Source organism: Diadema antillarum, unplaced genomic scaffold (genome assembly GCF_040938485.1).
Source record: "Diadema antillarum isolate AM-2024a unplaced genomic scaffold, OU_Dant_1.0 scf00000065, whole genome shotgun sequence".
In the NCBI taxonomy this organism is placed as follows: Eukaryota; Metazoa; Echinodermata; class Echinoidea; order Diadematoida; family Diadematidae; genus Diadema; species Diadema antillarum.
In genome coordinates, this window is record NW_027270954.1 from 1,242,300 (window position 1) to 1,268,511 (window position 26,212).

General features: G+C 37.5%; 2 protein-coding genes across 2 annotated transcripts in view; one reads left to right on the forward strand and one right to left on the reverse strand.

Annotated features, from left to right (window-relative positions):
• The window catches only part of LOC139716423 (uncharacterized), a 119,615-nt gene extending 117,790 nt beyond the window's left edge, over positions 1 to 1,825 (forward strand). The window contains exons 56-58 of the mRNA XM_071627968.1: positions 23 to 143; positions 650 to 748; positions 1,660 to 1,825. Of these exons, the coding sequence (XP_071484069.1) occupies positions 23 to 143; positions 650 to 748; positions 1,660 to 1,825 (386 nt within the window). The remainder of the gene's footprint in view (positions 1 to 22; positions 144 to 649; positions 749 to 1,659) is intronic.
• Positions 1,826 to 12,941: 11,116 nt separating this feature from the next.
• On the reverse strand, positions 12,942 to 14,186 carry LOC139716424 (allatostatin-A receptor-like). The gene has a single exon (XM_071627969.1). The coding sequence runs from the start codon at positions 14,184 to 14,186 to the stop codon at positions 12,942 to 12,944; it is 1,245 nt and encodes a 414-aa protein (XP_071484070.1).
• Between the last annotated feature and the right edge of the window lie 12,026 nt (positions 14,187 to 26,212).

The window sequence follows — 26,212 nt, forward strand, 5'->3', positions numbered from 1 at the left end:
CCCTTCACTCCAATTTCTGCAGACCGTCGAGGAACCTCTCATGATTCGAATCTGTTTCTCGTTTTCGTCGTAGCGGTCCTTGCAATAATTGCCTTCATTATCCTTGTCAGTTTCGTGGTAGTATTCATGAGGAAAGAAGCAAGGTATGATATGATGACTGATAAAATGAGATTGCATTCCGTCAAACAAAACCAAACATCAATACACTGTAATCAATTACAGTAGGCTAGGTCGCAGACCTGACACTCTCATGTTCTGAATGTTTTGACTGACCTTTGTCACAGTGTTGTAAAGAGATGAGTTGTTAAATATAAATGAGATTACGAGTATTACTAAAATAATTGTCATAACTCTTCCTGTTTGGTCTATGTCATCATACACGTAATGATTCCATTAACAAATCTCGTCATTCCTTTGGATTCACGGCGAAATTATCAGCATGTTTGCCATGACTTTAGCAACACAAAGGTAAAATTTCAAGGCTATCATAACATGCATGCTTATCGTCGCAGTTATTTGTTATCAACGAGATTTCTGAAGCCTCCTCAAATTCCTGCACCGTGCGTTTATCAATTTACATGGCTTTGAGTGATGTATAATGATAAGAGCTTTTCGTCCAATACCCCCTACCCCCACCCTGTTTGTCCAGGAAAGGAAGTTATGACCTCACTGCAAGGAAAGGAAAGGCCAGGAAGTTGACGAGCGATCTTCGGCTGCTGTTTCCCGACAACAAGACGGACAAAACCAGGTCGGACATTTAATGTGATAGCATAAACCCCATTCCTGAGATCTAATTTTTCTATTAGTAATTCGAGCAAACATACATAACTGTCACGAGAAGACCGTTATTAACTGCATTTTTTTTCTATTTCCTGCGTGATTAAGTATATTTCACTTTTTGCTGAAACCACAAACGAATAGTTGATAATCGTATTGCTTCTTTATGATTGATCCCTGCATAAGATGAAGCCCTGGATATGATTATTACATCTCACCCATAGTTCACTTCTTCTGAGTTACTGCAAACATTCGACACAATAGCATGCATCATTAATCGCTGAAATATCCTTAAAACAGCCTCCTGTTATGCAAGAGTTACGAGCATAACGAATGTCCAGGTAGTGACAGATATTCATGTAAACAAATGATGCACAGGACAGAGTGGATCGGTGTGAATTGGATGTGCGAGTTTAACTTTAGGACTGTTTTAACCCACGAGCGCAGCGAGTGGATTTTAGACTGTTCCAAAGTTAAACGAGAACATTCGATTCTCACTGACACACGAAATAGGCCTGTGCATCACTTGTGTTATACAATGGGCCCGTAAATTCATGAAATACAACCATTTTCCCCATCATGCAAGACTTGAGCCATGCGTTTGGATTTTACCGGACACATGGCCGTGCGTTCAGATTTAACCGGACGCATGGCTCAGTGTGGATCAGTAAAGATCAATGCATGACAATTGACCAATCAGATTGCAAAGATTCTAAATCCCATTTTATAATGCGATATGCTTCTTAGTCATTAGACATCCATTGGTAGTGCGGAACCCCATTTATTTATTTCCGTGTGTCTATTCATCTGCCAATGATGTGGAAAATAGAGGTATATTGATAACTTTTCTCACCCAATATCATAATCTTTCTGTTCCTCCAGGAGCGGTAGAGATGTCTCGTCCTCTACTCCGAGGTCAGGGAACGTCAAGAAGATGAAGAAGACAAGCGATATTGAGCTGCGGATGTTTAATGACAAAATTGAAACATCCATTCCAGATGGGTTGACCAGTACTGGATATGTGGAAGACGAGTCTATGTCACAGTAAACCATTATGTTTCGGGCATTTCTTTGTCTCTGTTAAAGGTGGTTGTTAACGATTTGCTGGAGTGTAGTGATTTAAAGAAGTTGGAGTTATCACATTTAATGAATATGTATAGGTCAGATGTATCACAGATTGGCCAGACAGCGAAGTTGCCACGCCCTTTTAGCTTTGCTGCGCGGACGTTTGAGACGATGTTTGAGCTGGACGTTCTCCTCTTCCCTGCGTCGTGCTAAAAAGTAGCTTTTTATTACGCTGACGCGCAACCTATAAAGAATAACATTGCATAACAAAGAATAACATAAAGAAAAAGATTGACATTGCAGATACCCCAAATCAAAACAAAAGTTACCTTAGGTGACCGATCATTTTTTTGTGCAGCCCCTAGGTTGTGGAATAGATTACCATTAGACATTCGGAAATGTCAGACTTTAAATAGTTTTAAATCAAAAGTGAAAACTTTTTTGTTTTAGCATGGGCTCATTTCTTTTTGTACTTCCCATGCAGCATTGTGCAACATAGGAATTTAAGAGCTCTTGAAGCGCAGTAGAATATATAGACGTAGTTTCTGCGCTTGATAAATGATTTATTATCATTATCATTATTATTATAAAATGGCGCCCCCATATAATGGGTGCATGAAGTAGCTCCCTACGTCGTGAACTGAGCGGACGTAAAAATAGCACAGAACGCTTATATACAGTGAAAAACTCAGGCGCGCGAGCTATAAACAGATCAACTTTGATACGCGATTCTGCGCATGCTCAGACCAGGTCCCCCCTCCCCCCCCCCCCCCCCCTCTGAACGTTCCCATTGCTAAAATCTAAAGCTCCTTATTATACCAGAGGGCAGAGGCGCCACGTAGCCAGCAGTAATGGTTTGGCTAGTGTATCCAATGCCAGACTCTCTGTACAGGTTTCTGTTATCTTATGATTTTACAATGTGGAAAATGGTCTGATTTCAAGGGTAAAGCTTGTCCAGAAGTCAACTTGCACTGAGAGTATCATTATTTTGGCTCATAGTCCAGCCCTGTGCACACTGGAACTAGTTCGGAGATTATTTACTCATTATTTGTCGGAGGAGAGGCATGGAGATATGATTAGCCTCGAATAATTTGAGAGCGTCACTACTGGTTTTTTTTTTTTTTTGTATTCAAGCTTGGTATGAAAGTAGCTATCAAGTGTGCTATAAAGGAGTGAATTTATAAGATGAATTTCAAACGTTGATCGTAACATGTGAAAGTATGTTTTTGCAGGTTAAGGTATTTTCCGTTTTGTAACTTCGTAGTGATCTGCTATAATGAGGATGTTTGGAGATTTGGTTTTATAATCAATGCACATTACGAAATCAGGCCGTATTTCATAAGCACATTGCGTGAAATCAAAGATTTGTTATTCAGATAGTTCAAGAAGAACAGTGTTTGGGTGCGTTCGCAATACACGCACATTACCCATGATTTAGCGGAAGTTGTACCCTGGAAGACAAACGTGTTATTATTTAATTTGATGTAGTGGGACAGTGCTGTTGTTTCCCGATACATGTATGTAGTCTGGAGAGTAAATAATTTTATTCTATATAAAACATATTATTTCTGACAACTTCGAATGCTATGTATAAAGTTTGGAGGCTTATCCCGTCACTGGTTAAGACACCTCGGGTGTCTCTCGTAAAGCCTGGCACCGTGCTAGGACTTTTGTCCTCTATGTGTTCGAGGCCCGTCCACCTACGGCGTCACGTATCCTAGGGCTGGATTAGTCTCCGCAGCACGACCTAACGTCGCCGCGCTGTGGGACGCCATTGTCGCCTCGACATTGAATTTTCCAAGCTATCTACGTTAAGCTCTTCGTTGTTTTTCCCACTCACGATGGATATCGATTCCGGAGTCTCGATCTTAAGTCAATACTTGAATTTTGTTATAAAAGTCACTTGGGAAACTGGAACAACATCCTTATAGTCCACCGAGCTTTCGTCCGAAAGCAAGTGCTGGCTCCAATCCTGGATTGGAGCCAGCACTTGCTTTCGGGCGAAAGCTCGGTGGTCTAGTGGAGATGACGCCTGTCCGGTGATCAGGAGGTCGTAGGTTCGAATCCTGCTCGAGTATGTACGCCCATGATTTTTTTATCATGGCTACTACTAAAACACTGATCAATTCAGTGCTTATTTACGTCGAAGTAGGGCAATTTGTCAATCAGTTGCAATGAAAACATCTCGACGGAAGAAATTCATGAATTTGAATAACATCCTTACAGTTGAAGTCTGGATAAAGACTAGCTTATAACTTGATAAACTATACAGGTCAATACCGTGAATTGTTATTAAATACCATTGTACAAGATGTCATAAACTGATAAGTAGAATGAAGAGTTGATAGTCAGCCTTTTAAAATGATATCTTTCAGCAGTATACAGTGATTACATTAATGAATGTATGTTTCAAATGCACGCACATAATGTACCGGGGATTTTATTTTGTTCCCCTTTCTAATGAAAGGTATATTTCATTTTGGGTGGTCAAACGACCTAATCTGGACGAATGAGTGAGTTAACATGTTAACATGCTGTAACATTCATCGTCTTTCGTTTGTGTGTGTGTGTGTGTGTGTGTGTACAATATGTGTGTGTGTTTTGTTCTTGTTTTTGGTGTTGTTGTTTTGTTTTTTTTTTGGGGGGGGGGGGGTTTGCTAATGTGAGGGCGAATAGATATCAAGTTCTTTCGAGAAAAATATATATATATATTATATACATATATGTCTGCAATGTTGGAAGAGGCATGACCAAGCTCGTAATAGGCAGCAGGAATGAAATGAGTGTTTTCATTCTTTGGGTGCATGGTGTATTGTGAACATGTTTGTTCAACCCTCCTTCGTGTGCCGATGTTATCAAGTAATCTTGATCATGGCCAAACCAAGAGAAGACGAAGAGAAAGAAGAAGACGTGAGAATACCAACAAGACGAACGTGAAGACGAGAAGATAAAATGCCGATATGCTCTAATTACTTGAAAATCAAGAATTAAGACATAATTATATTGAAAGACGTGTACTTTTGTGGTTTATACTTCTGCACTTATGTCAAATTACTCAGGCCTTGATTAAAGGACTTTCTAAAACAATTATCTCTTTAAAGATGAGCGTTTATCATTTCAGTACTTTTCTTTTCGTGACTCTGAATAATTTCAAATTAGATTGGATGCGTCCCCCCCCCCCCCTTCAAAATGATTACTAACAAAGAAACAAGTGAATTCCACCGACATGTCCCATGTTCTCGGCTGGGTTCACTATTTTGAGCTGTTCGGTGCGTATTAGCCATTAACCTCCTAGCCGTAAGAAGGGACTTTGTGATAGCAAAGTTGGGTTGATTTGTGTGTGTGTGTGTGTGTGTGTGTGTGTGTGTGTGTGTGCTAGATACAGACTAAGAGAGATGTCAGAGAAGAAGAACCGGTTTGGGTCTATTCTTTTCTACATTACACGTCAAGTGGTCCGCGTTTCTATGGCTGAATCAAGGAAAGGTCTGATAAATAAGCTCGTGTGGGTGTCGAATTTTATCCTTACATACCTTGTTTCTAGCCACTCCGTTTCTTCCTCTTGTTATCTTTTTTCTCTTCTTCTTTTTTAAAAGATCACAATATCGCACTTTCAGACACATGAATTGTTCGCCTATACCTCTAAGACTAAGCGTATTGGAACAGAATGATTGAAATATGCTTCACAAGCACAAACACATAAACAATTAAAAAGGGGGGTACTCGTGCATCAAAGAATTGAAGAACATGTGTGTATATAATATTTGATGCAATATGCATTGTATTTCTGTTTCAAGGCACATTCAAGCATGCTCTATTTATTATACGAAATTTTTGATTACAGTCAGATTTGTCAACACGAGTAGAAGTTCAGTAAAATATCGCTGCCAATATTCAAACGATTTTTTTTTCCTCGATCATGTTTATTGGTTTTCTCTATCATCCTCATAATAATACACAAGGTCCCTCCTATCATGTGATTGTTATGCAAACAACTCTACTGCGCATAGTGACGTGCGAAAAAAAAATAATAACCCGAGGTTTTAATGGAAAGGTAGAACGCCACAGCTAAATGTGACACATAAACTACGTTTGCGCGTGACTTCTGCTCGATAGTGAAAGACGAAGGTGTTTTGCTTTCGCTCTTCCAGGGACGCATATGAATATATATATATATATATATATGTGTGTATATATATATATATATATCAATTTATATAAAAACAGTAACAAACGTTTCCACAGCTGTATCAACTGGATACAAGAATTTCAGAGTTCTACAACTTCAGGCAGCAGGTACAGTGTAATAACATTTAATTAGACACTTTGACCAGATACGTCCAGTAGAACTCAAATCTTTTCCTGTGTTTAGATTACGCTGCAAAAAAACAAACAAACAAACAAACTTATGACATCGTCTTGTTGGGTACAGTATAAATAAAAAACCGTAAGAAATGACGTTTTTGTTACCATAGTAGGAAAAGTGGCATAAATGACGTGGGCAATTAAGCATTTCATCTTATTAGTGAAATACTGTACAGCGTGTCCCAGAAAAAACGAAACCGAGTTTCATTGCTATTTTTTGCGATCATAATAACATATTTGTTTTATGAGATATGCATGAATGGAAAGATTTCCTTCTCTTCTTTCATTTGGTGCACGATTCATTGTTCATAATTCATGCATGGCTGAGTTAGAACAATAGAAAGTAATGCTACTAAATTTTCATTTGCACGAGCAAATGGCGACTTTTGATGAGTTTTTAAGGCTGTTTGGGCAATCCTTTGTAAAAAAATGAAATCATGGCCTTAATATTCATTCTTTTTCCTTTCAAATGATATCTCATGCGTAGAAAATGATCTACACCTACTCGAGAAAAGTTATTTTGGAAATATGTGTCCATTTTTACTCAGAAAGATGGATAGTAATCAAGGAGTCAGTTAGCTTTCCCGACGCCTGCCCGACTTGGCAGATAACAATGGCCTTCATGCTTCAGTGAATTTACACAAACATGAAGGGACGGGTTAAAAGGGAATGTTACAGACGGTTCGGAATAGGGTCATAAATTAGCACATGATCCAACCACAGAGCAAGGGTGTTCATCAGCGGAATGTGATGGGGATGAAAGTAACTGAAAAAGCTTTCCGAGCCCTCCCCCCCCCCCCCCGCACACACACAAAACAAAACAAAACAGACGACGACTTTTTGCCCTGCACTTGTACCTTTGAAATGTTAGAAGCGCAAGTTCAGTGATAAATAAAGCGAAGAACACTCTCTTTCTTCTTCCCCTTCCCCTTCAAAAACTTCAAAACCCTGTCAGTGATGAAGGACTAAGCACGAGTGATGGAAATGTAGAGAGGAATAAAAACAGTGAAATAAGGTATAAAATCATCAAAATGTGTATCATTGTTGTTCGATTTCCCGTATATAGTCCAGTCAATCTAGCGATTTTTAGGGGGTAACCCACCACTAATTGCAACAGTAGGAATTTTACTGCAGAGCAAGTCGTTGAGGCCTCCTGAACACCATACTAAAAGTCCCAAAAAATCCAGCGGGGCAATTTAGTAAAATTTGCATAATATGCAAATTAGCACCTGAAATGAGAGGAAATTGACAGATCTCAGCTTCCCGTTATCCAATTTTAAAGATTTAAATGTATAAACTTATATTTTGTAGGTCACTGAACACGATAGATGCCTTTTCGAATTGGTCGTACAAAAATAATTTACATAAAATGCAAATTAGCGGTAACTGTAAGAGTACATTCATAACAACAGTACTCACGTTGGCACAATGCACGTTTTGCATATGGGGACGCGGGGTTGAGGGGGTAACTTTGGGCGCCTCCCAAGGGGCCGCTTTAAATGTGCATCACTTTTAACTATATAAGTATTGTAAAGCAATGTCTCCTGTATTGATTACATTGCATTTCTTGAAAACAAAAATACCCTTGCTGTAAGGCACGATCGAATTTTGACAGTATGTACTTTTGGAACATATATATTCGCGTTATATGATATTATATGTTTTCTATATTGCCAAGAGGATAAAGGGCATTTCGGGGGCACACGCCACAGGGTCGCCCTTCAATAAGCACCCTTTTTATTGTGTAGATCTTGTAAAGCAAATCTTCTTCTATCATATTCATGACTTTTCATTGATATAAGAGTGTATTTGCTGTATTGCTGGACCTACATTTAAAACCATTCACACTAGAACAACTGCATTTGCGTTGCTAATATCCGTATCTTGTCATAAAGGGCGTGAGCGTAGGTGTAAATTCAGACACCTCCCCAGGGATTACCTTTGGATGTCCACCTTTTTGACAATGTAGTTATTGTAGAGCAATGTTTCCTCTACTAATTAGTTGCATTTTTTGGGGGAAACAAAAGTGCCTTTGCTATACGGCACGATGGAATTTCGAAAACATGTACGTTTGGAACATATATATATTCGCGTTATATGATATTATATGTTTTCTATTATTGCCGTGAGGGTGGAGTATTTTTGGCACATCCCACAGGGTTGCCGTTTGATGCGCACCCTCTTAAGTGTATAGATCTTGTAAAGTTAAGTTTCTTCTATCATTTTCATAACTTGTCATCGATGAAAATTGTATTTGATGTATTGCCGGAACTACTTTTACAACCATTCATGCTAGAACAACGGTATTTGCGTTGCTAATATCTGTGTTTTGTAATAAGGGGGCGTGAGCGTAGATGTGAATTTGGACACTTCCCAAGGGATTACTTTTGAATGTTCACCCTTTTGACAATATAGTTATTGTAGAGCAATGTCTCCTCTATTAATTAGTTGCATTTCTTGGAAACAAAGGTGCCTTTGCTATTCAGCACGATGGAATTTTGAAAACATGTACGTTTGGAACATATATATATTCGCGTTGTATGATATTATATGTTTTCTAAGTTGCCGTGAGGGTTGAATATTTTTGGCACATCCCACAGGGTTACCATTTAATGTGCATCCTCTTCACTGTATAGATCTGGTAAGGTTAAGCCTCTTCTATCATTTCCATAACTTTTCATTGATAAATAGTGTATTCGCTGTATTGCCGGGACTACTTTTAAAACCATCCACGCTAGAACAACGGTGTTTGCGTTGCTAATATCTGTGTTTTGTCTTAAGGGTGCGTGAGCGTAGGTGTAATTTTGGACCATTCCCAAGGGATTGTCCTTTAATGTTCACCCTTTAGAGAATATGGATATCGTTAAGGGATGTCTCCTCTATTAACTACAATGTATTTTTGAAAACAAAAGTGCCCATGCTGCATGGCATGATCGAAGTTTGAAACATGTACGTTTGGAACATATAGTATATTCGCGTTAATGATATTCAATGTTTTCTATATTGCCGTGAGGGTGGGGTACTTTGGGGCACATCCCACAGGATTGGAATTTAATGTGCATCCTCTCACTGAATAGATATTGTGAAGCAATGCTTCTTCTATCATTTCCACGACATTCATCGATATAAAAGTGTGTAGCTGTATTGCCGGAACTACTTCTAAAACCATGTACCAAAGAACGTCAGTATTTGCGTTCATAGTATCCGTGTGTTGTAATTACGGGGCTTGAGAGGAGGTGTAATTTTGGACACTTCCCAAGGGATTGCTTTGAAATGTTCACCCTTTTGACAATAAAGTTAAGGTAGAGCAATTTTTTCTTCTTTCAATTATATTGCATTTCTTGAAAACAATAGGGCACTTGCTGTACAACCGTTGGAAAATTGGAACATATTCGTGCTAAATGATAGTGCATGTTTCCTATATTGCCCTGGGGGTTGGATGATTTGAACACATCCCACTCGGTGGCCTTTGAGTGTGCACCCCTTTGACTATATGAATATTGTAAAGCAGTGTCTCTACCATTTAAAAATCATGAAAAGTAAAGTGTTTTTATTTACAACCCGGCAAAACGACTTTCTACGTGCATGTACAACTGAATTTGCTTCGGCATATAATGCATGTTTTGTTAACCTGTTTTGGGACCACGAAGGTCAAGGTATGGGTGATTTGGGCACTTCTCAAGGGCTTGCGTTTGAATGTCCAACTTTTTGACAATATAGATATTGTAAAGCAACGTCTCCTGTATTACCTGAATTGCATTTTACGAAAATAAAAGAGTATGTGCTAGACAGGCGGAAGAACTTTTCAGAGGCATGTACCCATGGAACATTTTTTTCGCTGTTGTATATACTGCATGTTTTTCATTGCCTTTAGGATTTCACCTTTTCATCTTATAGATATTGTAGAACAATAATTCTTCTATAACTTCCACTGAAATTTAATGGAAATGAAACGAAAAGGACGTTATAGAGGGTTATAGAGGGTGTATTCACGTGTATATACTGTGTTTTGTACCGGGCTGTGAGGGTATAGGGATAAATTCGGGTACCTCCCTCCGAGTCGCTTTGACTCATGTGCACCACTTTTTAAAGATATACTTTCATAGAAATAGTCTTTGCTAGACGGCCAAACGACTTAAAAAAAAAAAAATCTTGTACGCTTAGAACAACGGAAATCGCGTTGGTTGATGCATGTTTTGCAAATGGCCGTGGGGATATGATCGATAGGGGTAACTTTGGTCACTACCCACAGAGTTTCCTTTGACTGTGCTATCTTCAATATCTCAAAACCCTCAAGGGTGCAAGAGCTGAATCATCCAGATTCGAATAAGCACCTCTCCAAATAGAGTTCATTAATTACAAAATTGGACAAGTTATAGATGTTGACAGTTGTTTATATTATTTGATTCTACGTAATTAATGGATAAGCTATCATTATCTTTCTGATAACAAACTATTATTCGCTTAAAATTATTCATGCTAGGTTTCTAATGCTGAAAAGTTTGTTTTTGGTGAAGAGAAACTGAAATGTCACATTTGAACACTCTTGATATGCTCATATCGGGCACTTTGGTGTATTTGAATATTCCGTTGGCTCGGTACCCTTTGCATATTATGCAAATGAGGCCCAGATTATGTACATGGAATTGTTTGCATCGCACTAAGTGACATTGCAAACATATGTTTCAACACTTTCGGTGTTCCAATCTGAAACCTAGAGGCATAGTTTTCATGGAAACACTGTATTTTAATCATTATTGGAGCTAATTTGCATATTATGCAAATAAGGCCCAGAATATGTACATGGAAATGTTTGCATCGCACTAACTTACATTGCAAACATATGTTTCAACACTTTGGGTGTTCCAATCTGAAACCTAGAAGCATAGTTTTCATGGAAACACTGTATTTTTATCATTATTGGAGCTAATTTGCATATTATGCAAATGAGGCCCAGAATATGTACATAGACATGTTTGCATCGCACTAACTGACATTGAAAACATAAGTTTCAACACTTTCGGTGTTTCAATCTGAAACCTAGAAGCATAGTTTTCATGGAAACACTGTATTTTTATCAAATTTTATGGGAGCTAATTTGCATATTATGCAAATGAGGCCCAGATCATGTCCATGGAAATGTTTGCATCGCACTAGCTGACATTGTAAACATACGTTAAAACACTTTCGGTTTTCCAATCTGAAACCTAGAAGCATAGTTTTCATGGAAACACTGTATTTTTATCATTATGGAGCTAATTTGCATATTATGCAAATTTAGCCACTTTACCCCATTGGATTTCTTGGGACTTTTAGTATGGTGTTTAGGAGCCCATAACAAGTTGCACTGCAGTGGAATTCATACTGTTGCAATTAGTGGTGGGTGAAACCCTATTTTGACTGGACTAATAGCCATTGGACTGCGTGCAACCTGAGCATACTCACGATATTAGTCTTCAATTATTGGTTATGTCTCATAGCTTATTCTAAATAAATGACAACAAAGGGCTGTCCGTCTCATACAGCATCCTCTGTAAATACCCCTCCCCCCCCCCCCCCCAACAACATTCACTGTAGCACTGCGGTTGTTTTGTGTGAATTCAATGGTGCAGATGAGCCCATTGTCTAATGCTATGTCGGGAGAGCTGAATGCTTGTTTTCTTCGACTATCCGTAGAATTGGCAGAAATGAAGCATGCTTTCATACAGATTTTTCTCAAGCATGCGTTATTCATATTTGACGCGTAAGGTCTCATATGAAAGAAGAAAATATGAATTTTTGGGTTAAGAACTTTATTTTTCGAAAACGTAACGTTAAAAGTCTGAAAAATTTACTTAAAGTCACCATTTGCGCGTGCAAATGAAAAGTTGGTAGCACCACTTTTCATTGTTCTAACTCAGTCATGCATGAACAATGAACATTAAATTGTACATCAAATTAAAGAAGAAAAGATTATCTTCCCGTTGATGTATAGCTCGTAAAGAAAATGTATGATTTCAATAGTAAAAAGTTGCATGGAAACCCGGTTTCGTTTTTTTCTGGGACACGCTGTATAGGCCTAAAAAAGAGCCGTACTGAAACAAATTCATGTCTGTCACTCTAGGTGCTCTTATATAAAATAAGCATAAATGGACGGGATCTAAGTGCTCAAGAAAACCTGTGATGATACAATTACGATCAACTACTTTGTAAGGTAGCAGTGATAGAGGTATAGCTTTATACTATGATTTTCATAGGAAATACACAAGTTATTTAGAAAGTTAATGACATTAGTAAGCTGTGATATGTAGAGTATAACGAAAATGTTTTTATGTCTGTTTGCTAGTTTGCAGCTAACTTTCACCCTATTCCAATGTCTGATTATGATTAGGCTAACACAATTTTAAAAAAATGTCGGTGCATTAAAAAACAAGTTTATTTTGAATGGTCAAGTTTGATAATCATATTGTAAATTTGATTAAAATGGGTCTGTCACAAAGTTATGAGTTCTAGGTGATCTAATATTCGTTACGTTTATCCTTTGATACCATCTTTACAACCACTGAATTAGCACTTTCATATATTACAATGCAAGTATAGGCCTACTTTAGTTGGTGCCTATGTGGTTGTACATATCAAAAGGAGCATGTTACACTGACGTCAGCAGACATTACGACTACACACATTCTATAGATTCCTTACAAAAATATCAATCCTGCGTGCAACATGGTCAGAGTTGTTTTACCTCGTTTTCGGTCCTACATGTTCAGAGGCACTGACGTTGCGCCTAGGGCAGATCCGAAGAGGGATGTTTTACCTCCCGATCCCGAAGCAGTCACCATCTCCCGGATGGCAGCCCTGAAAGGAGGATGGCGCAGGGTGTAGATAATTGGGTTTATGAAGAAGTTCACAGATCCTACGGTGAAGAGAGCTAGCTGAAGAGGACTCTGGACGTAACTGTTTGGTAGTAAACCCAGGCTGAACAGAAGAAAACCAATCTGACTGGGACTCCAGCAGATGATGTAGATCGAAATAACGAGGAACATGAGGTTAATGACACGATTGCGAGCAACAACGTGAAAAGAGGGTTTATTGAGATTTATCCCTTGATCACCACTTGTGGCAGGAAAATGAACCTGATGACGATGTAGACGTACTGCCGTCATTGCCTGAGTGATCGCCATGACTACAGAGGGAACAACCATCCTGATGATGAAGAAGTATATTCCTACGTACATAGTGGCATGGGATGAGTGCACAAAAAAGGCGCATCTATCATTGCGTATACCATACAGATGTATAGGGGCGATTGCCATGGAAAGAAAGGATGCAATCCACACGGCCACGATGAACAGTCGTAAACGAGCTGGACTGAAGATTTGCCGGAAGTGGAGTGGGTTTGAGACGGCGATGTAGCGCTCCACCGAGATAACCATGAGTGTGTAGGAAGAAGCGATCGCTCCAACTAGTTTGAAGAATTCTGAATCAAAGACCTTGCAGTAGACCAGCCCCACCCAAGTATTTGGAATACTCCTCTCAATTGCAATAGGGAACGTGAGAGCAGATGTGATCAGGTCAGCTCCAGCCAACGCACCGACCAAAACATCGGTGGATCGATTTGATGATCGGCGTTGAAACAAAACGACCGTTACCAAGAGGTTCCCAGCTGTTCCTAACAGAGCAGCCAGGGTTTGTAAGATGACCCACCATGACCACTGTAACGGATACCACGCCCACACTATCTGCTTCTCTTTAAAGTCATTATCTAATTCGATCGATATGGTCTTGTTCAAAACGGAATGAGTACGGACATCTGTTCGACTCTGACTTCCAGTGGTCAATGACAGCTGAGATTTGAGCCTTTCCCCCACCAGTGTCACATCTTCCACTTCTTCCAAGCGAATAGACAGACTTGAAAATGTCTCATTGATATTTGCAGCAGTTTTGTAGCCAGTAACATTGCCGACATGTTGAAGACTGCCCTTCAGCAATTGTGTTGACATGACTACAAAGAATAATCCTCCTAAATCAATAAATCGCAGATTTTTTACCATTTCTTGATTTGTTGCCTCGCTCGCTCTCTCTGTGATTCAAACTATCAGTCTCTCAAACTATATTGCCTCAATATGGCTAACAGCCGATTCCGCATAAAGCAGCCCCAGATTCTACATGGGAAGGATCAGAGAAAAAAAAAGTAGATAAGAGTTTCATACTTGACAGTTTGTGCTTTTCTTCACCGTTTGTCGCTATATGATAAATGAATAGAGAGTAGCCGGTTCCGATCGTTTGAGTGTATGTGTTGCTATGCAAGCCCCCTTGTCTCAGCGAAGTTTAAAGTATAGAGGAGTACGATATTAGTATTGAGGTGAGTTGAGGTAATTCGTATCAATTCCTTCGAATAGTCACACAGATAAAATGCAACAGCAAAATGAATCCCTTTTCAACCTTTTATGGGAATAGGTAATGAAATCTTATTCAAAGCAGGATCCTGATGTAAATCAGATTAATACAAAGATCATGTGTTAATTTTCCACCACCGAAAATTCATTGTCGATTGTCCAGGGTTTTAACAGCAAAACACATCAAGTTCCTTTCCATTCATTTCAGACTGTGTTTATTTATTAAAATTCGTATGATTCAAATATTTTCCTTCTTAATTATTTTGTATCCATCAAAATGCGCATCTTTTCTGCATCACACGTGAAAGAGAGAGAAAGAAGAAAAATATTCGATATCAGATGCTCACATGTAAGAACAGTTTAATTTAAGCAATAACATTGAAAAGGTTATTTAGATCATCACATCGTTGGTAGATGTGAAAATATCATTGTTTTAGTAACTTCAAAACCATACATAAAGTATTGTTCAATCGATCTACATAGTATTGTTCAATCGACCTACAATACCCATTGCCATGCTCACTTCTTTTAAACTCCATGTATAGACTACACCATCAACAGCTATAAGAAATTATTACCATGGTGTGTAATAAATAACACGTCGATGACATTCGATGAGATGAGTTGATTTGTTGATTTTTTTTTCAGTCAACAAAAACAAAAGTATTACGTAGTTTTAAAGGAGACCTCCGGATGATTTTCAGATTTTTTCATTTGAACAACTATGAATTAGTTATACTGAGGTCAGAGTTTCAGAATTTGTGATAAATTGGATGAAGAATAAGAAAATTTTCAAAATTTAGAACAAATTGCAATGAATAAGGATGATGACATGGCAGAGTCACCATAAGAATGCATGAGTTGGGGCTCGAGGAAACATAACAAAACAAGAAGGCATGCATAGATTATGCACAGGTGAACTCGCAAGCAAGCGGTATTGTAATGGAACTACACTGCTACATTTCTGAAATATGTGAACCTCCTATGTCATCATCCTTGTTCAGTGTAATTTGTTTAAGGTTTTTCAAAGTATTGTTTCTCTTCTAAAGAACCACAATAAATTCCACAAATCTGTACATGGAGTTGTTGATTTATGTACTACATGATGTGAAATTATGAAAATCGTCTGGAATGTCCCTTTAACGGTAATGATAGTGAAGATACCTTTTCACTTTTCAAATTCATCACTTTTGGATGAAAACTTCGAGCAGTCTGTAGTATCTTCTTTCCATCTATTATCATCTGAGCAACCAGTGCAATGGATGGTCTTATATTTCTATGAGAATTATTCAGTTTTGAGAAATTTACAAATAAAGGAATTCAATTCAATTCAATTCAAAGTTTATTTCATTTTCCGACATAACATATGTTTCACTTCTTTTGATAACAGAGAACAAGGTAAATAGAACATAGTGAAATGAAAAGACTGTACAATAATTGAGGACCTTTAGTAATCATACATTGTATAGTAAAAAAGAAACAGAAGTGATCGAAATGAAGTATATGTATACCGTGCGAAAAATGGAGGGACCCACTAAAAAGACAGAGCTTGTAGTGTGTGGGCCCCTCTGGAGAAGAACATTGATGGAATCGAATCATCGTAGATACAAAAGATAACAAAGTGGAAGAAGTCTGGATACAAAAGATAATAAAGTGGAAGAAGTCTGGAAGCCCACTAAAAATTAGATTACCATATATACACTTTCATAGACGCGAACAAACATGAAACAGGACTAGACAACGAGACAACTACTGAAAAAAAAAAAAGGTTGTACAAGACAAACGGAATGGACAAGACTGACAAACTGAAGACAAAATAGCAGACAAAAATGCACAACAGAAACAGAAACAGAACAACAGAAACAGCGATCTTCGGCAGAAGCATGCCAAGAGAATAAGAGAATAGTTGCAGGGGAAAAGTAATATTTTGACGCCTGAAATAAGACAAGAAAATAGAAAATAGAGGGACGTATGAACAAGAGTCACATACGGAAAGTCAACTTCAAGACGCTATGGGCAAAATGGCATAGGTGACAACATTGCGAGCATCCAGGAAAAAGATACCATTAATTCTTTGAAGAGGGGACAAAGTGAGCAGGTAAGTGTAACTGAGAAAAAAGGCCAAATGGTTAATTCGGTATTGTAGAGTCGTACGATTGCAATAAAAAAGACTTCAGTCTCCTCTTGAAAGAACATATGGATGGAGCGTTTTTTATGTCTTGATTCAAAGAATTCCAATAATTTGGGCCTACATAAATAAGTGTGTTTTTAGCAAAAATCGTTCTTAAAAGAGGTAAGTGAAATTCATTGGAACGCCTAGTAGGATATTCATGAAATGATTGATTTTTTAGGAACATAGAGTCAAAAATAGACGGAAGCAAGTTATTACAATACTTGTACATAAATTGCCCTAAATTAAACAAAAACAAATCTGCAATTTTTAAGAGCTTGTTGGAGGCAAACAACATATTTGTATGAGAACGTACAGGGGAATAACAGATAACACGTAGAGCTTTCTTTTGTAAGAGGAACACTCTCTCTAATAAATTCTGATGCGTGTTGCCCCAAACTAATATTCCATAATTAAGATGAGGCAATATTAACGACGAATATAGCATAAGTAATGATTTCTGTGGAATATGAAATTTCAATCTATTTACAATGCCTATATTACGTGAAATTATATTGCAGACATTATCAACATGTGATTTCCAGGAAAGTTTTTCATCCACAATGACACCCAAAAATTTGATATGTGAGACTCTTTGTAGATGAGAGTCATCTAATACTATATTTGTACTTAAACTATCAACAATATTACTAAAAAGCATATATTTTGTTTTTTGAGCATTGAGTGATAGCCTATTGGCCCTGACCCAATTTGTCACTTTTTTCAATTCAATGTTAATTTTATGAACGAGAAAATCAATATCATTATGGGCAAAAAATACATTAGTGTCATCTGCAAAATGAATAAAAGAGAGGTCGTCGGATACGCGACAAAAATCATTGATATAAATAATAAACAATAACGGCCCTAAGAGACTTCCCTGTGGGACACCACATTTAACTTCTCTGACAACGGAATCATTGTTTTTAATTGTAACGAATTGTTTTCTATCAACTAAATAACTCTTGAACCACTCCAAGGCCTTCCCACGTATTCCATAATGCGATAACTTATAAAGTAAAATATCGTGATTGATAGTGTCGAAGGCCTTGGAGAAGTCCAAGAAAATACTAACTAGATGAGAATGGTTATCGATTGCGTGAACAACTCTATCAACAAAATGCAAAAGAGCATGCGTAGTACTATGTTTCTCACGAAAACCAAACTGAAAATTCGTAAAAACGTCGTGTACCTTCAAAAAATTGATCATTCTCTTGTAAATAAGTTTTTCTAAAACCTTAGACAATGACGATAATAATGAAATTGGGCGATAATTGCTGACTTCGAACTTATCGCCTGCCTTAAATATTGGGATTACTTTAGCTAATTTCATTTTATCAGGGAATACACCATTAAAAATTGACAGATTAAATATATGAGCAAGTGGATCAGCAATCGAGGAAATAACACCCTTAAGTATGAAATTATCTATCTCATCATAACCAGAACTTCGTTTATTTTCAAAAGAAGAAATTATATCAATAATTTCAAATCTGTTAGTTGGTATAAAAAATATGGAATCAGAATTACGCTGACCTAAAAATTCAGTAAAATGAGAATCTGTTGCAGGAATGTTTTGAGCATAATTTTCGCCTATTTTTGAAAAATAAGAATTAAAAATATTTGCAATATGAAGAGGATCATTAATCGATTCATCATTCAATTTAATTTTATCAATGTCAGAGTGTTTACTCGGAACATTCATGGCCTGTTTTAGGACTTTCCAAGTATTTTTCATATCAAACTTATATTTCGATAATTGCTTAAAGTAATATCTTTTCTTTTCAGAACGTAAAATCATTGTCAAAGTATTTTTATATGATGTATATCTATTCTTCGATCGCTCAGTTTTTTCCAATTTGTACTTGTAATACAAACGATTTTTCCTATTAATTGAACGAAGAATTGATCTGGAAATCCAAGGTAATCTAGGTGTCTTTTTATACTCTGTTCTATTTCTTTGTTTTGGGATTACATCATCTAAATGATGATTAAAAGTTTCCATAAAATTACAAAAGGATATATTAACATCATCGCTGTCAAATACTCCTGACCAGTCAGCATTCTCCAGGGCCACATCAAAACTAGCTAACTTTTCAGGTGAAACTCTACGTCTAAACAAAAGAGGTGAAATAGGTTTAATATTAGCTGGTGTTTTAAGAGTAAAACAAGTCATTATTGGAAAATGATCAGTCATATCTGAAAGGATTATAAAAGAGTCAGGGAGGGGTAGAATATTACAAAACGAGTTGTCAATGAGGGTGGCAGAGCGATCTGTAACACGTGTGGGTTTAGAAATAAGAGGAAGAAAGGACGAGGACAGAAGTGTGTGAAGAAAATCACTAGAGATATTATCATGCTCAGACTTCAGCAAATCAATATTGAAATCACCGAGTAAAAAGCAATCCTTATTTCGGAAAACGTGTGAATTATCAAGATCTGAAAAATAAGTTAAAAAATCATTGGCGTTTGAATTAGGAGGTCTGTATATAATGCCTACCATAAGATTTCTACATCCTGGGATAAGAATTTCTATAAACAAAGATTCAACAACATTGTCCATTCTAGAAATATCTTCATGAACAATAGTATCAAAGGAACGTGATATGTACAATGCAACGCCCCCTCCATTCTTATCAAGCCTGTTGTTAACAAACAAATTATAACCCTCAATTGCGAAATAATTTTCTGTATTGGAAGCTAACCATGTCTCACTTAATCCGATAACGGATAGCGACTGGCTTGCATCAGATTCTAATAGAAATTTTAAATCATCAAAATGTTTATTCAAACTCCTTATATTTAAATGTAACAAAGAAAACGTGTCCTCAGAAAAATTATGAATCATATCTTTGCATTGATTCACTGTAATATAATTGCACAACATATTTTGAGTGAAATCATTACTAAGATCATGAGGCAATTCATTTGCAGCTGTATTCAGGCTATCGGTAACAAAATCATCGTAAGGGGTGGTTCGTGTACTGGTTAACCCACTAACTGGGTCAGAATCTAAGCTTGTGTTCCTAAACAATTCAAAAAAATCATCGTTCGATACGGAATGAAATGGAGCATTCAGAAAATTAGCCATAATTAAAAATACGAGACGAATTTTTAAAAGTCTGCGTTATTAACAAAACTAGGATATCGTGAATAAGTGGACGATACAAGAAAATACCCAGTCGCCGGGATGTGGCAAGACGCTGGAGTAATCTACGAACATGGGTGACGTCAATATGATAAGCAGAAGATCGCTGAAGAGACGTAGAACGTGAAACGAGAAAGGGCTGAACAAGGTAAGTAAGAACACTGAGAAGCATGGACAGAAAAAGACATAGAACACACACAACATAATAAGAATAAATCCAGTCTCTCTGTGGGCTTCCGAGACGACAGCAAAAACATACATACACAAAAATTTGAGCCGACATTAGACAAGGACAAACGTGGCTTGGCTATTACATTCGATCAATTTCCGGATCATCAATAATATACGATAAGTACAGAATAGCTCCAAAAACCCCAGGCCAATAATGTACCTTCTCGGGCACTTGTTAGCACACCGCAGGTCTGAATACGAAACATAATTATTTTCACACCAATGCCGCCAATGGCATCATTATAACAGTGGTAGTGTGTGTATGCATGGCGTGTGTAAGCAGTGTTTTAACATGCGAGAGTATGATTGTGCTTGAGAGTGTGAGATTTGGGTGTGTGTGTGCGTGTGTGTGTGTGTGTGTGTGTGTCTTAACGTGTGTGTGTTTGACGTGGGCGTGGCTGCGAGTGTAGGCAGATAAGCAAAGGGTTCGGTTCAGTGCAGACGATACTGGGACCGTACAAGTGAACAATTGCTGTACAAGCAAGTACTGTACTTCACATTACACCAGTTTGGCAGAATGATGAGTACGCAGGAGTTGTGCGCATATGAATATGCAGACAAGCGATAAAGATCTAACGTACGGATAAAAACTTGTAACTTTTCCAAAAATTGTCACAATTAAGAGGGGGATCAGACTTGTAGTAATAATCATCTCAAAAACAAAATGGATGGGGGGGGGGGGGTCGTTTATAAAATGCAATATATTCCTCAACTGGTCAAAGTACAACCCAACAAGGAATACACATGTATTGAAAATATGATACAGACAAATGAAGTTAATACACACTACAGACACAATCAGTTGGAACCCCTGGAAATCTTTTGTTCCATTGTGTAAATATGGTGGGGGGGGGGACACTCGCAACTGCATAGCCTTTCGGCACTGAAAAAATGAAATTCACTATTGTCGTGTACAAGATATCACTGCAATATTCATGTATATCATTCATTACATCATAACATCAAGTTTGCGTAATTCCCCAACACCAACAAAAAATAAATAAAAAGAAAGAAATCCGAACAGTTACATAAATCTAAATTCGTAAATCCAATTCATCTCTAATTTTACAGGATTTTCAATTAAAGCATACCACAACATATCATATTGTTAAACAAAACAATATTTTGTTGGCATTACCTTATATATGTATATATATTTTTTTGAAAATAGAGGAGAAAACTTATGACCAGTAGAATTATCTATCCTGATTGCACTGTTATGTTTTGCAAAATAATCAAAATTATATGGATATCCTCATCAGACCCGACGGCAGTTGCTGTCAGAAAAACAGTCGAAAACACAACCGCAAACAATATCATATTGTTAGACAATAACATCACATTGCTAAACGACATATCCTATTGCTAGACAAAGCAATACTTTGTTGACATTTCCATATATATATTTTTTTTGGAAAAAAAATAAAGGGGAAATAACTTGTAACGAGTGAGAATATTCATCCTGATAACATTTCCATACATATATATTTTTTTTGGAAAAAAAATAAAGGGGAAATAACTTGCAACCAGTAACAATATTCATCCTGATTACACTGTAATGATTTGCAAAATAATCAAATTATAGGTATTCTCAATTCAGACCTGATGGCAATTGTCGTCAGAAACACGGTCAAAAACACAGCCGTAAACAATATATCATTTTGTCACACTATACATCATATTGCCGAACAACACTGTTAGGCAAAGCAATATCTTGTTGGCGTTTCCTTACATTCTTTTTTGAAAAAGGGAAAAAAACTTATAACCAATAACATTGTTAATCCTGATTACACTGCAATGTTTTGCAAAATAATCAAAATCATGGATATTCTTACTTCAGACCTAACGGCATTTGCTGTCAGAAACACGGTCAATGACACAATCGAAAACCATACATTTTCATTCTAATGTCAATAAATTCCATATATATTATTTTCATTACACAAATTAATTGATCTTCAAGTGTGTTCACACGAGAACGAAACTTTACAAACGTGACAGTAATTTTCCATGTAATGTCACATTCATAACACTCTGTAAAGTTGTCTATCTGATCACATCAAACACACAGGGAATACATACTATATCAAAATGAAAATTTGAATTCCATGATCACAAAACATGAGTTTTCATCTATTAAACCATAGCAAGTTGCGCAATACAAATCCTGCATTACGCCAAAATTCATTTTTGTTATCATAATATACTCGGATTCTTTTTCAAAACGGATGTACTCCGGTTAAAAAAACAAAAACAAAAACAAACAACAAACAACAAACAACATTGCATCCAAAGTCATATCGTATGACATAAAAACGTGTCATCCTTTCATTATATTGATGTGCAACTGTTCAGACACGTTTTGTATTCAAGTAACATGCCACCTGTATTCATTTTGTTTAACCATTCACCATAATATATATTTCACCCATCAATTATAATTCTAATGAACTTAATATACTTCCATATCAAAACTGCACCATGCATATTATCCATGATAAACCAAAGATTACTCTTATAATAATCTTCCAAAAAGACCGAGAGCAACACAACACTATAATTGGGCTTTAGCACATCAGGTAGTTTTCCCAAAAAAGAAATACACACTTGAGAAAGTCTATTACTTAATCAAAGCTAAAAATAATTTACACAGGAAGTTCACAATAGGTTCTGATCCTTTTCAACAAAAAAAGTACACTACGGCCTCTATATTACCCAATAAAAGAGTGTGAACATATTTGTGGAGGCCAGCCATACAACGAAAATACAAAATCCACATTATTACGCAACTAAGTTGTGTTGTAACCAGCAGATATGCGACCATGAACACACAACCAGAACGTAATACACTGTAACGTTGACTCTTGTTTTGTCAAGTTCCTAATGAACTGCAGTAGAATTTAAACAATGTCCTATATTATAAATTCCAGCATTTCGGGTGAGAGTCACCTTCCTCATAATCTCGGATCCTTTTCTGAGAAGAAAAAAAAACACACCCTAATTCATGTTCCATCCAGTTGCCTCAGAGACATAAAAAACAATTTATACATTCCAGAGCATGACCGCATTACTTTGCGACTCTCAACTCATTGTTCTGTTGTTAACTATATATACATTCCCGTTACTTGGCACATAATGCCGCATATACACAGATATGCATTCGTGTTGCCACCATTTCTTTACCAAATTTGCCCCCTACAAATGACCTTAACAAAACACAGTGTTACAAAATACAGTGTATCAGTTTAACCCACTACAAATGTCCATTACACAAAAACTTTGTATATTTGTGGAGGTCAAACCAAATAAACAACGACAAATATTACCCCCCAAAATCAGATTGTTTTACAGCGTTGATTGAAAAAAAAAAATGTCTCGTCCTTTATTACTAGCTGATACATAACCATAAGCACACAACCAGTACATTAAATGTGAGGTCGATGCTTGTTTGCAACCATGAATACAAACCAGTGCATGAAATACCTGTAAGGTTGATGCTTGTTTTGGCAAATCTCTAATAACCTCGAACAGAATAAAACGAAGGGCTTCATACATACTAAAATCCAAGTATTCAGCAGAGGTAAGAATCGCTTTCCTCTTTAACTCTTCTCCTTATTACAATGAATACACACTAATACATATTCAGTTCCGTTGACTCGTAACCATAGGAACCAATTTATGCACTCCATGTCTCAGCTGCATTGCTTTGCAACTTTAGAATGTCTGATCCTTCTGTTGTTATAGTTTGGGTGTTTCACATTCCCGGAACGCCGCCTGTAAGCACCCTGCGCACAAGATGCCATTTATAATGAAGTCGTGTTGCTCTTATCAGCTCACCTGAAGAATACAATGCCCAATTTGTTTACTACTAGCATTCGTGCCGACGAAAGTTACAATCATTAGCTACAACAATAACGCAGACATTGAAGACAAATTCCGATTTCCGTTTTCCAACACAGATAGGACTCGAAGAAAATTATAAATTCAAACTTGACTTAATCATTTTACTGTGTATCGCTGTACAAAGGGAAGGGAGAGCAAAACGATGGCCGCGTTTCATTTGGCAGAAATCAAACTGGTCCTGATCAATCTGAAACTCAATCTCCAACTACCCTCCATGCCGATAGCGAACCCTTTTCTCTGCATTCCAACAGAACTTTCACCCCGACCACTTTTATTCTGGTTGATTTATTTTCATTCTTCCTCATGTGATAGGCCTTTTGCTCCAACTGAAAGCGTTTCTTTTTGAGTGACGCTGGTAAGTCTGTTGCGAGCCGGAAGTTAGGTCGAGCAGGGGCTTGACCTCTCGTAGTGGCGGGACGCATATGCATTCTCTGGTACGCATTCCAAACCGCATCTCGATCAAACATGGCGCCAAACCTTACAATAATCGGGTCAGGGCCACGCCTGCTCTGTTCGTCACTACCAGCCACCGGACGTCTAGGGAGGCGGTGCGCATTCACCACAAACATTCCTTGCACTTGTTGCTCAGAAAAACCAAGCTGTTTAATTACATCTCTCACAACTTCAACAGCCTTTTCGTTTTGCCGATTTTCTACTCCATAAATCAACAAATTAAGTTTCCTGTCATGCAATTCCATTAAAAGTATCTGTTCTTTCAACTCAGCTTCCATCTTCACTCTATCTCTTTTCATCTGGGGTAAAGTGTCATTCTCAATGGTAGTAAGTCTTGCACTCGAGTCTGAAACAGCAGTTTGCAACTCAGTCAAGGTATTTCGTATGTCAGATACTTCAGTACGAATTGCATTAACGCTCACTGAAAGCGTTTCCAGTTTATCCATAATTTTTTCAGTGACCCTTGTGAATTCGGAATGGCTTAACGTACCTTCAGTCCCAGGCGCCATGGTACTGCACGACGAATGGTGCGTGGGTTGCTGCGTATCCGCTACAGAGTTTTCTTTAACCGGTTCAGTCCGTTGGCTGAGCGCGGAGGTTTCGGGAGGTGCGTCTGCTGCAGTAGCCTGTTGTAGATGTGCCCTGCCGGCTGTTGAAGTGTTGGAACTTAAAAGCTGGGTTCTGGACCTGTTTCTCAAACAGTATGGTTCTCTCGATGGTTGTAGGCTTGTATTACGTTTGCTCATAGTAGTAGTTGACGGGGAGGAGCAAGGTAGACATGTTAGACCCAGAAATAGGTCAAAATCTTAGCCAGCGCCAACACTGAACCGCCCAGTCGACTCCATGCGTGCGTGACAGGACTCCATGCGTGCGTGACAGCAATCACATAACGTTAAACATGGAAAGAATAACAACTCCCAGGCAATTAAATCAAATCTCAAGTTTGCTTTTGAAAGCAAAAATAAATTGAAAGGTTGTAAAGACATTAGTTTTACATAAATTAATACATTATTTCCGTTACATAATATCTCTAATATAGTGACACTTGATTGCTTGGTTCATTTAATACTCTCTTCATCAACAATCTTAAATTCTCTCCAGTTTTGCATTTGAATTTGGTTTGTGTTTTTTAAAGTAAAGAAAGAAACACACAGAACTTGTTTGTCCTTTGGGCTTTCTTTTGTCACATAATTATGTATGGGATTCTTACAAAACAATGTTCTTCACTTAACTTGAATTACAGACATTATGTTAAACAGGCTTAATCCCGGCGATTAACAGACCTAATGAGACCAACAGCCTAAGGCGTTGTGTGCATCAGATTCTATGCCTGGTGGTGTTGACTTCCGTGTTTTTTTGGCTTTTGTGAGTTTTTTTTTTCAAGTGTTGTCTGTCAGAAGATAGACCTCGTTATCACCAATTTAACTGTTTTTACCCATGGAATAAAGCGAGCTATCTGTCACACATCACATCCCTGCCTGAAGTGAAGAATATACTGTAAGAATTTCGTCCTTAGTGACAAGGTGTCACCAGTGATAATTTCAATGAATGAAGATGTATACTCGACATAATGCAGATTAAATATAATCAAATATGGTTTTATCTTACCCGGAGAGCTGAACAGGGGTTGGTGCTGACGGTTATTCGCTTCAAGATAGAAAATGTCTTGTCACCTACAGAATGTCATCAAAACACCACTGACTGACGAGTTGTTTCTAATCTGAT

What these genes read in the sequence shown, in the direction of transcription:
- LOC139716424 (XM_071627969.1), bottom strand. Translation starts at nt 14,186, where the DNA reads ATGTCAACACAATTGCTGAAGGGCAGTCTTCAACATGTCGGCAATGTT.